This window comes from Populus euphratica, unplaced genomic scaffold, assembly GCF_000495115.2.
Source record: "Populus euphratica unplaced genomic scaffold, PopEup_1.0 scaffold1.1, whole genome shotgun sequence".
Classification (NCBI taxonomy): domain Eukaryota; kingdom Viridiplantae; phylum Streptophyta; class Magnoliopsida; order Malpighiales; family Salicaceae; genus Populus; species Populus euphratica.
Genome location: NW_011499845.1, coordinates 1,006,858 through 1,022,433, shown reverse-complemented (window position 1 = coordinate 1,022,433; position 15,576 = coordinate 1,006,858). Strand labels below are relative to the sequence as shown.

At 34.8% G+C, this 15,576-nt stretch overlaps 2 protein-coding genes across 2 annotated transcripts; both read left to right on the top strand.

Annotated features, from left to right (window-relative positions):
- Nucleotides 1–5,384: 5,384 nt before the first annotated feature.
- LOC105131110 (glycerol-3-phosphate acyltransferase 5-like) lies at nucleotides 5,385–7,512 on the top strand. The gene is made up of 2 exons (XM_011033953.1): nucleotides 5,385–6,095; nucleotides 6,481–7,512. Exons 1-2 carry the CDS (start codon nucleotides 5,547–5,549, stop codon nucleotides 7,396–7,398), a joined length of 1,467 nt encoding a protein of 488 aa, XP_011032255.1. The 5' UTR covers nucleotides 5,385–5,546; the 3' UTR covers nucleotides 7,399–7,512.
- A 5,854-nt stretch (nucleotides 7,513–13,366) lies between these two features.
- Nucleotides 13,367–15,172, top strand: LOC105131034 (E3 ubiquitin-protein ligase RING1-like). The gene is given in 2 exon segments (XM_011033836.1): nucleotides 13,367–14,714; nucleotides 14,771–15,172. Coding segments are annotated over 2 exon segments (1,371 nt in total). The 5' UTR covers nucleotides 13,367–13,512; the 3' UTR covers nucleotides 14,940–15,172.
- Nucleotides 15,173–15,576: the final 404 nt, after the last annotated feature.

The window sequence follows — 15,576 nt, the reverse complement described above, 5'->3', positions numbered from 1 at the left end:
CACCAACCCATCTCTAAGGTCTAAACACCCTCAGAATTGTTGATCTACTTGCAAGATACATCCTGAAATAACATGAACAATCTGATTTTCCTTTTTTCATGTATATATATATTCCCTTCCTGTTAACCTATGTTATCTTCTATCCTAAGGTTTCAGTGCTTTTATTTTACTCTGTCAGTACATAACGAGTGAGACCAAAAAGGAAAAAAATAATAATCTAACTACATGTAAGTTTGTGAATTAAAAATTAGTGCATGAGAGGTCAATTAAAGCTTCGAAAATTGGAGGTGCAGACAGCGAGTGCAGGAAGACTCAGGCATGTCGTCGCAAACATGTTCATGAACCTGTGCTCCCATTAATTGCTTTCGGAGATATTTAACTCGTCGAGCACTCCTTATACACAAATGCTGATTCCTTTCGGGAAAAGCTACCGTGATAAAATGATTTGGTATAGATTGATATTGATAAAAACATGCAGCAAAAACCCTCCAAAACGAATTAGAAAACAAAAAAATAGATCCAATAAAAACACGTATCCCGAGTTCAGAATACAATAGAAAGTTCAAGAAAAATACGCTCGGGCTATTGCACAAGCCCGGCTTTTTAGAAGGCATGGAAACCATACAGGATGCACGCCGAACATGGGCATGACATGTCCAACTTTCTTAGTGTTGGGTATTCGTCTTAGCTCCTCCATAAGCCTTGGAACTCGATCGTGAACCTAGCATACACTACGAATACTCATGAATTATACAAACGTAATGACATATTTAGAATAAAAAAATTTAATTTCTTTATTTATAATATTTTTAGTATATATATTTTTAAAATTTATTTTTAAAATATCACTATATTTTCTATTTTTATAAAGTTTTTGGTTTTACAATCAGAAAATCTCGAGGTCCATTAAATAAAAGTTTTAAATTTATTTATTTAAAATATTTTTAATATATATATTTTCAAAGTTTATATTTTTAAAGTATCGCTATATTTTTTATTTTTATATAATTTTTGTAAATATTAGTTATAAACCATCTTAACTTATCAGAAACTAAATATAAACTATCAACCATCTTTATAAGAAAAAATAAATAAAATTATTAAGATCAATTAATTAATTAATTATATAATTTGATAGCCAAATTTCTAGATTATTTGATTTTTTAAAAGTTTTATCAGTTATATTATTTCAAAATGTTCATTTATGCTTCGAAACGACATGTTTTTAGAAGTAAAGTGAGTCTGATAACAATGTTGCAATAAATATTCAATAATCAAGATTTAGTTTTTACTTTAAATGAGTTTTATAATTAATTAATCAGCAGAAATCATGTTCTTGCCACTTACATTGCTGGAATTAATCAGGATGCTTGAGACTAATTCACTACAAACTATACGGCCATGCAATAAAATATTCCAATCAGAAAAGGGAAAAAACTACTTGGAAAAACAATAAAAGATATTTATACAATCAAAACTTTAAAACCCGACCAGTGTATAATTTCCAAGAATTATTAGGCCCTTTAGCACATAGATCTCTAAGCCATACAAAAAATGAGATCTTCCAAAGAAGTTTTTCATTTTCTTATTTGTTTTTATGTTTTAAGAGTATTTATAAAAAAATTATTATTTTTTTGTTATTTTAAATTAATATTTTTTAATTTTTTTAAATTATTTTGATGTATTAATATAAAAAATAATTTTTTATATTTTTTTTAATAAAATATATTTTAAAAAATAACTATAATTATATTTTCGGATAGACAAGTACTGCGAGTTGACAACCAAGATTGATTTGAACACGTATTGAAATGGACAACGGAAATTAGCCTACAATGCCATTTGACCAAACAAATGGTATGTTTTGAACTCTTTCTTGCATTATCATATTAATAAGATAAATTAATAATTTATTGGGGATAGATATAATTAGATATTGAAGATCTAATGAAAATTTTTTTCACTTAGAGATAAACATTTCATGATTAAGTTTTGAATCTAAGTTGTATTGTAAAAACAAGCTGCTCACAAAAGATATTTAGATACTCGATTAACTTTAAATTTGGTTATGGGTAAAAATTAAAAACATGGAAAATATATTTATTGCATAGAGATTCGTGTGCTACTTGTATAGAGATAAATCGAGTGCATGTAGAGATGAGTGTTTTCCTTGGTGTTTATTGTGCAGAGGGAAGTAGAGCGGAGAGATGAGTACGGTGTTTTTGTACATTTTTTTTAGATTAATTTGGGTGTCTGGGCCAGCTTGCGCGCACCACGATTAATCCCACGGGCCCTGAAGTTAACGACCATGTAAGCCTCCAGTGGCCATCATATGAGCAACTAAGGACTCGAACCTGAGACCACAAAGGGAGCAAACCCCTTGATCCCAAGTTCTTACCACTTGGCCACCACCTAGATGGTTACATTAATGGGTGCGAGAGAGTGGCTGAGAATGCTGTAACAATTATGGTTTAAAGTTTTTTTTATTAAGAAATATATTAAAATAATATTTTTATTTTATTTTTTATAAATATTTTTAATTTTAGCATCAAAGTAATTTAAAAATATAAAAAAATTAATTTTAAATAAATATTTTTAGAAAAACATAATTTCTGTCGTGAAACACTATCTATTGCTTTTTTTTTAAGAAAGTGTTCCTTGAATTACACGTGGCGGATTATATAGATCTTTGTGCATTGACTTTTTATTCAAGTAACGATGACATTTAGCATGTAGATAAACACTAGCACGTAGGCCCGTGGTGGTGTTTTGTGTAGGTGATGATGACATATGGTTGCTACTTGCTAGCAAGTAGCATGTAGATAATGCACCGAGCACGTAGCACGTAGATGCACACCTGCCGAGCATGTAGAGAATTATTGTAGCAAGCACGTGGTAATAAAAATTACGCGTGCTGCACACATTTATTTTCTCACATTTATTTAGAAAATAAATGTGTAGAAAACCCAGAGAGATGAAGGTAAATAAACGGAGTAGGCCGGCGGAAAATGCCCAGCCCAGGGCGATTTTTTTTTTAAGAATTCAACAGATGTGAAACCACCACCAAACTTTGGTGGGCTACAAAAGAATAACTAGAATCTGGGCTTAGGCTGAGTGGCTCTCAGACATGTTATGGGCCTGGGGCAGTTCATGGACCAAGCCCTAATACTAAGTTGTTAGCCCAATCAGAGTCGATACCCACTCAAACCCAACTACGAATTATCCTGGACACTAAAGATGGATCAGTCTCCCTCAACTCAGAATAATAATTAAATCTCACATTTAGCTACGAGTTCATCAACACCAACCCGGGAAGTTTTGTTTATTTAATTCATGGCAATTCCGTAAGAGATTCTAGCCTGATGACTAACTTCATAAATTGCACTAAGCATGTTCCCAAAAGGCCAGAATTTCCGAACAAATTTCCGATCATATTTCCTACCAAACTTACCTAACATACAGGAGAAAGATTCATAACAGCCTGAAAAGAAAATTAAAATAACAACTAGCATCTTGTAATAACAAGGAGTATTGCCTCAAAGAAGTTGAGCAACCGTAGTCAAAGAAGGCAAGAGCATTTTCTAACCTACTTGTAATTCTCAAGGAGCTTTAAAACATTTTCTAAATCGCAGGTGTCTTCTAGCAAGCATCCCATGATGACAAGCAAATTACAGCCATATATTCGGGACATTTTAGGCTGGATAAAGTCGAGGCATGGTTTTCTTCATACGGGCAATTAGTTACGTGTAGCCGAAAAACAACAACTTGGTGATTGTTTACTGTTCAGGGATGAAGCGTCTTAAATAACAGTGCTGGCCATCTTGAATGACTTGTAATATTTTTTCCTTCGAACCTTATATATATATAAGCAATTGATTTCCAGGCGACTAACTCTATCATTGTTGATTCAGGCACGGGAATGATGTCATAGATTGGGTAGCCTAACAGGATGGGCTCGGGAAATCTCGGCCAGCAGTTATATTTTCTCACAGGATGATCCCAAGTAAGGCCGATGCGGTTGCAACTTGCATCAATTAATTTGGTACGAATAGGAACGATTCTTTTGCGCCGTTGTACATATTCGGAATTAGAAACATGCACTTCAATAAAGTAGCAAGTTCCATGACCATGCAACTTAACCTTCGATTAAGTTCTTGAAGCTGCAAGTTGAAGCTTGAGGGATTAAGTTTGAAAATGTTTCATCAAAATATCCTAGGACTCTTCCTATTTGATCAGAAAGCATGGCAGGTTGTTTTGAAAAAACTTGATTGCATGTGTATAATTGTGTGAGTACACACAAACACACTACAAATTAAAATAAACGATGGATATCGGGGGAAAAATTCCAACCAATTTCCAATCGGAAAGAAATTATATGATAACTGCCATGCAAAATCTTACCAGTCGAAAAAACAGCTGGTAAAAATTCACCCAGCCAACGCTATCGATAGGAAGTAAAAATAATATTAAAATTCAATGGGGTTGCAAAGCCGTTATAAATCTACCAGCAAAAAAAATTCGCTGCTGAGTTGGTCGGTAACTGTCCGTCGTCCGGTGATATATACATGGGTTGCTAAGTATATATGTTGGTGAATAACGAGATCAATTTAATTGATCAGTACAGTTTATGAAACATAATCATGGTTCACACAAGATACAATTTTTGCTTGATGTCTTGACCTCCATTTTTGAAAAAACATTGACCAGTATGTTTGGCATTTTCCGGAAGGCGGAGTAAAAAATGTTTTCTCTATGAAGGATTAAATTAGTACCACAGACATATACCTTATAGCTATTCTGTTTCCAACAATAACAATTTGAAGCCCAGCTCGTAATTAGATCACATCTTTAAAATAGACTAATTATGCATACAATCTGTTTTCAATCTCTAAATTCACATAACCTGACACGTTGCAAGCTAGGTTGATAGCAAGTGCACAGGCAGCGGGAGAGAGTTCCAGAAACTACGACAAGAGAGCTCAAAGAAAATGTGAAGGGTGACTAAAATGCATGTAGCTAAACAATGAAGAAGCAGCAGAGGCTGAAATCGGCCAGCTTGCTAATTCCCATGCAACAACGTGGAAGAGATTACAATCACATACTTCGCAAATCATCAGTCGAATTACATCATAATATATAACACACACATGTACAAATGGCTCAAGTTATCAGGTTAGTAACCTAATTTTAGGAGTACACATGGAGCAATCAACCTGGTATGATTGTTATATATAAAATTACATAAAGTTGTTGGGGTTAAGTAATCAATCTTTGTATGGTAACGTGGCGTACAATACTGCATATCCACGCAAGAGGCAGAGATTAATTATAAAGTATATGAGGGGTAGTTGTAAACTGATAAACCGTCTAATTTCAGCCTTAGAGAGCAGTCAAACCAACCTCTCCCGTAACCTTTTCAGCCCATAAAACCATTGTTACCTCGAGAGCAAATTAAGAACCAAACTAACATTTTGAACACGCAAATATTATCCTCTCAAGATAGAAAAATAACAGAACACCAAAAACCCAAGCAAAAGAAAACCCCTATGGATTCAGTTGTTTCGGAGCTCGAGGGAACTCTTCTGAAAGGCCGAGACCCCTTCTCTTATTTCATGCTAGTAGCATTTGAGGCATCGGGTTTTCTTCGTTTTGCCTTTTTGTTGATCTTATGGCCTGTGATTTGGTTACTGGATATGTTAGGGATGGGAGAATATGGGCTCAAGCTAATGGTCTTTGCTGCCATTGCGGGTGTTAGTGAATCGGAGATTGAGTCGGTTGCAAGAGCAGTTTTGCCAAAGTTTTACTTGGATGATCTTGACATGGAAGCATGGAAGGTGTTTAGCTCATATGATAAAAGAGTTGTAGTGACTAAGATGCCAAGGATCATGGTTGAGAGGTTTGTGAAGGAGCATTTGCGAGCCGATGAGGTTATTGGAAGTGAACTTGTGATTAGCCGGTTTGGGTTCGCCACAGGATTTGTTAAGGGCAACATTATTGATTCTTATATTTCGAGTCGAGTCGCCAAACTGTTTATTGACGAAAAACCTTGTCTTGGACTAGGAAGGGTTACTTCTTCATTCCTATCTTTATGCAAGGTGAGTATTAGCAACCTCAAGCTAATGTGATTTAAGAAAATTAGTTAACTCAGTATCAAAGCTTTCTTGGTTGAAATATAGTTTAGTTTTTTAAGAACTAAATTTATTGAAGTTACTTGTGTTCAATGCACACAGAAAGAAATGTAGTTATTACTATTCCTAGGATCAAATTTTGGAATTTTTTGTCAGTAGTTGTGTATATGGACGAGGACTATGTAAAAAAAAAACTACTTCAATTAAACTAGTTTACACAGTATATATATTTCATTATTTAATTCAAGCCCGCTAGGCCACCAATTGTATAACAAATTAAGAACTGATCAATACTATTCCAGTTAATTAATTAATTAGGGCTAACCCTCAAATCTATTTCTTGTGCTGTCAGGAACAAATACACCCCCCATGCATGACCGATCAAAAGCAGCATGATCATCAGCTCGTCCGTCCTCTCCCGGTCATCTTTCATGATGGCCGCCTAGTCAAGCGTCCGACACCGTCCACGGCTCTCCTAATCATCCTATGGATGCCTATAGGCATCGTCCTCGCAGCAGTTCGAATTCTAGTGGGAATTATGCTACCGATGTGGGCTAAACCTTACTTGTCCAAGATGTTGGGTGGCAAAGTTATTGTGAAAGGCAAACCACCACCTCCCGCGTCCAGTGGCAATAGCGGCGTGCTGTTTGTTTGCACCCACCGAACCCTGATGGACCCTGTCGTCTTATCTTCGGTGCTAAGACGTAAAATCCCAGCAGTCACATACTCCATTTCAAGATTATCAGAGCTCTTATCGCCAATCCCCACCGTCCGATTAACAAGGATTCGCGATGTGGATGCTGATCAAATCAAACGAGAACTGGCCAGAGGTGACCTTGTGGTTTGTCCAGAAGGAACAACTTGTAGAGAACCATTCCTATTGAGATTTAGTGCACTTTTTGCTGAGTTAACTGACCAAATAGTGCCAGTGGCAATGAACTATAGGGTTGGTTTTTTCCATGCAACTACAGCTAGAGGATGCAAAGCTTTGGACCCAATATTCTTCTTCATGAATCCTAGACCAGTTTACGAGGTGACTTTCTTGAGTCAGTTGCCGGTAGAAGCTACGTGCTCATCTGGTAAAAGCCCACATGATGTTGCAAATTATGTCCAAAGAATCTTAGCAGCTACGTTAGGATTTGAATGCACAAACTTCACCAGGAAGGACAAATACAGGGTTCTTGCTGGGAATGATGGAACCGTATCGCACACCTCCTTTGCTAATCAACTTAAGAAGGTGGTGAGCACGTTCAAGCCCTTTTTTCACTAGCTATGATGACATATGAGAATAAGATTTGTCTTGTATTTCTGCTTGAATTCATCTCTGGTTTCATGTATTCTTTTCTTTCTATTTTTAATTATTGTTTAATTTGTAATTGTTGAATAATGCTCGATGATTGACTAATGTTAATCAGTTGTTTTTATTGTTAACATTAGCAATCCAAATGGACTTTGGAATCACAAATATTTTGTTTTATTTGCAACAGAGTATGTTAATTGATTTATAATATCATTTTCTTTTTATCTATTTTTACATATTTTTAAATTGCTTCTGATTATTAGGATAATTTATTATTCATGGAAATAATGTATGAGCCTATTTGGTACTGTAATAAGAATTATTTTGTAAAATAAAATGAAGCTCTTTTTCGTAAAAAATAAAAAGAAAAAAATATTAACGGATCTTGAAAAATCGATAATTAAGAAAGGCTGCTTCCATTTCATGCTCCCTTGAATAAAAGTAAGGGGAATGAAAATCAACATCTGCAATGCCTTCTATTTTTAATGTATTCTGTTGGGCGAACAAGCCAGGCCCTGGTCCATCACACTGGCATCTTATATGGACCACGACAAAAGCGGACCACGATGCAGGGGGCACTGTCTTTCGACGAGGTATTATATTCTGGGCAACAGGCCTCCAACACTACAGTGCCTTGTAAAGCTATAGATGGACCATCCTGTTTGGTCCAGGATCTAACACCTACTCTATTCCCACTCATGGAAGAGAGACCATCCATTAATGAAAAGTAGTTTATTATAATTTGAGTTATTAATTATAATTCTTTTAATATGGTGAGTTTATCTGAAAAATCATAATTTAAATTTTGATCCAAATAAAAAATTGAAATAAAAAATATATTATCTTTAAAATCTAATTAACCTAATTAGGTTGAATCCTGACCAAATTGATTTGATAAGCTTTTATTGAATTTATAAGGAAAGTTATAAAAAAGTTTTTTTTAATAAAATTATGTTATTTTAATAAAAATAACTCACATGAATTCATGTACTACGTCAATATTACCTCCCTTTTTTCCAATCATTCCATGGATTTAGTTCAATAAATATGTTTTAAGCATTCTTTTTAAGAATTTTATGTAAGTTCCAACTTGGAAAGATTAATAAGCCCACACTATAAACAAAACGCTACTCTTTGCTCCCATTGTCAAGGATTCGTTGCCAACTGAGTTTTTGATATTGATCATAATAATTATGGTCCCCAGGTATGTTTGTGGCATAACTTTTCCTTTGCAAATCTATGCTCGAATCAACCATGGAATAACCTTGACATCCATGAGAGTATCTGCTTCCTCGATTTGGTGGGCGGATTGGAAATTCAGCTGTTTTGGGCTGTTTGATTTCAATTGTTTGGTGAGGCAGATTTGACATTTTCAATTGCCCATGGAGAAATGGCTATGGCGACCATTTAAGCCTACCGATTGGCTGTTATATTTTAAGGCTTGATGGGCATCCTTACAGGCACTCCAAACTTACAACCTTTTATTATTATTATTATTTGTTACAGAAGACAGGAATTTATGATATAACATTACCATCGCCCGCTTTATCATTTGCATCTATATATTATATATCTGTGACATGAACACGTCTAAATGCTGAATAGATAGGGTTTAAAACTTCATTTATTTTTATTTTTGTGTTTTAAAAATGTTTTTGAAAAAAAATATTTTTTTAACTTTTAGTTCAAATAAATTTTTTATGTTTTCATATTATTTTAATATTCAAATATAAAAAATAACAATAAAATATCATTTAATACATTTTCAAATAAAAAATCTTTTAAAAAGCAACTCCAGAATACAAGGCACATTACTGTCAACCACGTCCAAAGGAAAATCAGGTACATGGTTTTCTATCTGGGATAGAGAAATCATTATTTACAGAGTAGAGGAAGGGTCTCTAAGTATACAGAAGCTTTATTAAAGGTGATCTTCCCTGTCGTGAAAAGACAAGTGATCTTTATACACGCATCATGTTTGCATATATTCCGGTCAAGGTCATAAAGCGATCAATATAAATATTACACAGGAAATTAAATGGAGATGGAGAATATGTGAAGCGTTCCAAAGGGTAGTGGGAGCTTTGTTTGAAGATAGGGAGGTGGTGGCAAGAGACGCTCGTAGAGAATCAAGGATATTTAATTTAGAAGAAGGAAAGACCAGAGAAGACTAGCTCTTTTGCAAGCCAGTGCTAGTGGAAGTTTCTGTGTTCTCGCATGTCATGGTTAGCTTCGCATTTATACAGAAACTCTCGGACAAATGGAAAGGGAAAGAACGAAAAGAATTGGCGACCAAATACATCGCAACGACCAGTCCCATTTGCTGTTGTGTGGAGGGATCGCATAGGATTTTTTACAGAACATCTATTAAGTATTTTTTTTTTTAAATTCCTTTCTTTTTTCGAGACAAACAATTATAATTTGGTATTACAGTAGTTTTTGTTAATATGATTTATAAAAATTATTTTGAAGATTGGTTTAATATTTTATGTATATTTAGTTAAAACTGTAGTTGAAATTGAAATTAAATAAAAAATAGTTTAATGTATTTAATTAAAAGAATGTTTTTCAAATTAAAATTATAAAATAATTAATATATATTAATATTTATGATTTTTAATTTAAATATTATGGATTTAACTATTATTATTACCTCATGAAATAAATAATACTGATATCAAATATTTTTTATTATTTCATTAAACGATTTATAATTTTATCACGTACGAAATTCATCCCACAAATACTATAGTTTCCTTATTTTTTTATGCACATAATAATATCAGATAAAATATCATCAAAAATAAAAATAAAATTATGATTAAATTCTGCAAATGTTATGTTATTAAGTGATTTCTTTTTAATTTTTTAAAATAAAATATAATTAAAAATAAAAATAAAAATTAAATTATTTTAACTCAACCGAAACAGATTTAATACATTTAATTTTGAACTGAAATTGATTTGGCTGCAATAATAAAAATTAACTCCTTATTTACTTGGATAATAAAGTTTCATTCTTTACTAAACACCACAGGTATATGAAAAACAGTTAAAAGTTGCTTTTCACGCACCTGCTATTTAAATAAAATTTGAAAATTTGCATGGATTGCTACACGTGGACAATAAACCATGTTTTTACATTAACAAACGGATTCCTCCAAACGGTCTCTTACACTACACGAATTGTTTAATTTCCTTAAAACGAAATTTAAGCTTATCGTGGAAAGGGGGGGTTCTGGATTTTTATTGGAGATCAGCTGACCACGTGGAAACTCTCAAGGTTTCTTTTTCGGCATTTGAAATCTTATCGGCATCTTGCAAGTTCTGGAAAGGCTTTGACCGGATAAAGAAGTAATCTACAGATTTAACACTTGAGAGTGCGCAGAGGGAGAGAGGGTGCTATTAAATTAATAATGGCTAGGATTTGATGAAGGGTCCTAATCTTCGATAGTAAGTAATTGTTTCGACTCGCATCATTGATGATGACCCCCCCATCTGTGATCATGCCGATAGAGATCAAGCCAAGTCAGAGAACCACCACAGTCGGTCAACCGAAATTCTATTTTATTGATTAATTAAACCCAGCATTTATTAAAATTGTATAATATGCAGAGCTATGTGGTTGGTGTCTTCTTCTACGTTTTTTTTGTTTTCAATAAATTTTTTATGTTTTTAAAATTGTTTTAATATATCGGTATTAAAAATAAATTTTTAAAAATAAAAAATTATTATTATATATTTTTTAAAATAAAAAATACTTTAAAAAATAACAACTAATACAATAATAAATAAACCTTAATAAAAAAAAATAAAGTTTGACACAGCAGAAAAACCAACCAAACACAGCCTTGCGAAAAGGAGCATGGATTCACGCTCTGTAGGTTGATGGTGACGTGTCATGAAAAAGACGGGTCCATCTTCTCTCAAATCATGACTCAGCAATGCCGCGGGTGCCATGTTTCATGGCCTATAAACGCGCGTGAAGACGCACGTGTTTGAAGTAGTTAAATAATACAAATATTACAAAGAGCTGGTTTTTTTTATTACCACACATGGTTTGAAGATTTCTCAGGATATTCAATTCGACCCCCCAGCTTTCAATTGATATGCAATTTCTACCCCATAATTTTACAAGAATGGTAACTAATATTTACCCGTAAAAATACCATACCTCGAAATGGACAAGGGAACCTCGAATGAATTCTGATGCCAGTCAGCGTTCTCCACGTGTTGCGCGTAGGGATATCTTTTAATATGCTCTGATCCTCATTCCCACTCGCCAAGTGGATTTTTCGTGATGGATCGTATAGAAACATGATTATTTTAAATTTTCTCTCCGTTATCATGGACTTCCAACTATGGTAGTTTTGCCCTAAGTTTTTTTTTTAAAAAAAAAGGAATTATGCTAGGTTTCTCGTGTATCGATCTCGATGCAAGAACTTCACGGAAAAGGAAGTTTTTTGTGTTCGTATAGCGAAGAGGATAAGATAGTTTTCATGCTCTCACCGTGGTCATGTCCATCTCCTCTAGAGAATGAACTTGGGAATTCTACTTATGCCGAGGACCCTAGAAAAAAATCTACACGAACAAGATGAACCATGTAGATTTTAGGTGGCATCCAGGCATGTAATTCTCGGTGATTTCCTCTTAAACATGTCCATTTCCCTTGTGTTTTACATTTTTTTCATATAAATTACGATAACATTGGACGTTGTTGAACCTTTTTTGGTAGGGAATAATAGCTAAACGCAAAGGTCTCGGACATGCATTCATTGTTAGCCAATATGACCCTAAAAGCTAACATAGCAAATAGTGGAATGTCGGAGGATTTACATTATTAATGCAGCTGTTCTATGAAGATGGCTTGCTCCGGTGAAAAAGGCAACAAAATGCCGTGTCTACAAATGTAGAGCAACCATAAAGCTTGATGTTTTAGGAGTCTTTTGATATCACTCATTTTTCCCTTTTTTGTTTTGTTTTTGCTAGCAAAAACCAACATTCAATTGTACAAAAAATAAACTTAAAATCAAACACGGTGATTCTAAAAAAAAGCATGAAAGTGATTGTTGGGTTTTGATATTTTTTTTTTAAGTGAAAAGGATCAAAAATAAAATAAAATGAGAGAAGCTTTTAGAATCATCATGGGAGTCATAAAGTATCAAAGTATTTCCTAACACGCTATCTGGAATCTTGTAACCCGGTGGATTGAATTAAATTTACAGTGTTAAATCGATTTTATGTTTAAAAACCTCTTGAAGACATTAACTTGGATTTTAAACGGAATTCAAATTATAAAAAAAATGTGCAAAAATGAATAAAAACTGGGACTTTCTTATCTGTTACAGTAACTTAACATGAAAAATATTATTAAAAAATATTTTATATCATTTTAAATAAATATAAGGTTTTTGCAACAAAAATAAATGATTTTTATATACATTGTTGAATAGTAAAAATGGTATAATTAAATTAAATTATTTTATTTATAAAAGAAAGCCTGAACAGAGAGAATAAATTGATTTGAATTGAATTAACAATTTATTATAAATATTATAATTAATATATATATTCTTGATTTCACCAAAAAAAAAAATATAATTCAAATAAAGTTATATATTGAGTTTAATTTAATATGTGACTTGATTGGGCTGTAACCTTAAAATACACCAAAACCTTCCTGTTGGAAGAATTCAAAAAAAGAAAAGAAAAAAAGATAGAAAGGAGCGTTCGTTCCAAAACCCGTCTTCCTTTGTTATACAATAATCAAATAGAAAAAAGATAAAAAAGCACACCGAATCAAATCTGACTATACGAACCAAGAAATCCAACTGAACGTCCGTTTATATTCCACCGATCATCACACTCCACGTGTCGCGTTATAACTACGCTAACTCCGTTAACGCGTCTTAGCCGTTAAATTACCCCCCTCCACTCATGTAATCTCATCCCCTCCCATTTTTCTCTTTTTTAAAATAAAAAACCCCAAATTTTCTCTTCAATTTTCTCTCCAACCAAACACCAAAAAGCTTTAATCTTTCACCAGATCTGATCCAAAATAAGTTTTGGATTTGTTTGAATTTGATGTCATCTCCAACCACGCCGTCTTTTTGGTGCTATAGATGCAGCCGTTTTGTTCAGGTTTGGAGACAAGACTCGTTAACTTGCGCAGAATGTTAATCCGGTTTCATTTAAGAAATCGAAAACCCACCGCACGTAATTCTAACAGAAACATCGAGTGACCGACACCGCAGGTTTTCTCCCGCTGCAGGAACCATGTTCATGATCGGCAACCGCTCAAATCCCCATAACCGGAACCGACGGGGTGGTGGCGCTGGGAGCGGAGACCGGTCTCCGATGAATCCTGTAATCTTGCGTCGTGGTGGGGCTGGAGGGGCTGCGGAGGACGTGGCGGGAGACGACGGTGGCCGAGGTGGTGGTGGGTTTGAGCTTAATTACGATGACGGTGGTGGGTCCGGGTTGAGGCCGTTGCCGCTGACCGTGTCGGAGTTTTTTTTGGGATCAGGGTTGGAAATATTGTTAGATCAGATAGCACAGATTGAAAGAAATGGAGGGTTTGGGCGGTATGAGAATCAGCATCCACCGACCTCGAAATCCGCGATTGAATCGATGCCTACGGTAATTGTTAATGAATCCCATATTTTTACTGAATCTCATTGTGCTGTTTGTAAAGAGGCTTTTGAATTAGAATCCGAAGCACGGGAGATGCCTTGTAAACATATTTATCATACTGATTGCATACTTCCTTGGTTATCTATTCGTAATTCTTGCCCTGTTTGTCGACGTGAGTTGCCTTCGGTAGATGGTGGTGCCGATGGTGATAATGGGGTTGTGAGTCCGTTGCCTGAAGCGGGGAATGGGCAGGGAAATAACGAGGAGGAGGCAGTTGAATTGGCGATATGGAGGTTACCCGGAGGAGGGTATGCGGTGGGGAGGTTTACAGGGGCGGGGAGGGGAGAAAGGGAGTTGCCCGTGGTTTATACAGAGATGGATGGTGCCTTTAACAATGGTGGATTGCCGAGGAGGATATCTCGGGGGTCTAGAGGGGACGGAAGGAGGGGAAATGGTGGTGGGGGTAATGGTGGTAATAGACGGCTTGGTTTTGGGAGAGTTTTGAGGCACTGGTTTGCTTGTTTTGGCACGGGGCAGAGTTCGAATTCGGATTCGAGAGTTACAGGGAGCAGTAGGCCATATTCAGTTTTTAGCAGTTCCTCTTCAATGAGGAGAAGAGACTGGGCTAGAGAGATTAACAGTGCTAGGAGACGGTGAGAATAAATTAACAGGAGTTGAACAAATGAATGATCTGTTTTTGGCTTCTAAGGTGCTTGTTACTGAAATGTATATATGGAAATTTGAGAATGACTCCAATTGCGAGTTCAATTCATAATCTATCGAAAACTGATGGTTTGATGAATTGTGGAGGAACAATGCAATCTCAACGAATGACCTGTGAAGAAGCATTAGGAGCAAGGTACCCGAGAGATGTTTAGGGTCTGGCATTTGGAGAGACATTTTGGAGCAAGAAGGCACCTAATTATATTGAAGTGTCTTTAGCTAGTTTTCATGTAGTGAACTGGAGGCCTTGTAATTTATTTTTTTCTGTTTCCTTTTTAATTTTTCGTTATTTGGTATTTGTAAGTTAGAATCAGAACAGCAGTTGTTTTCCTTCTGTCATTCTTTTTCCAAGAAATCTATAAATTCCAGCACCTCTCAGTTTCAAGCATGTTGCAAGCTTTGTTTGGGAGGACATACTTCTCACCCTTGCAAGAATACAAAGGAGTACTGGTTAGGAGGACATACTTCTCACCCTTGCAAGAATACAAAGGAGTAACCTTGGGGACTGATTTCACTTGTCTCAACCTAAAGGCCAAGGGTGTTGAGCTCAACTTAACTCTTCATGAAGCCTGTGTCACCGCAGTTGGGGGTGTGTGGCAAGTGGGTTTCATTATGTTTTTTGAAAGTGATTTTTAATTAAAAATAAATTAAAATAATCTTTTTAGATTTTTTTTAATATTTAATATTAACATATCAAAATCATTTAAGTTTTTTCAAAAATATCATTTTGATTTTTAGGTGAAAGTTTGGAAAAGTTGCAAAAACAAACTCACTCAATGATAGAACATATCG

Excerpts from the sequence above, each read along its gene's own strand:
- LOC105131110 (XM_011033953.1), top strand. The coding sequence starts at position 5,547 with ATGGATTCAGTTGTTTCGGAGCTCGAGGGAACTCTTCTGAAAGGCCGA. Across the intron at positions 6,096-6,480 it reads CATTCCTATCTTTATGCAAG|GAACAAATACACCCCCCATG; the intron begins GTGAGTATTAGC and ends TTGTGCTGTCAG.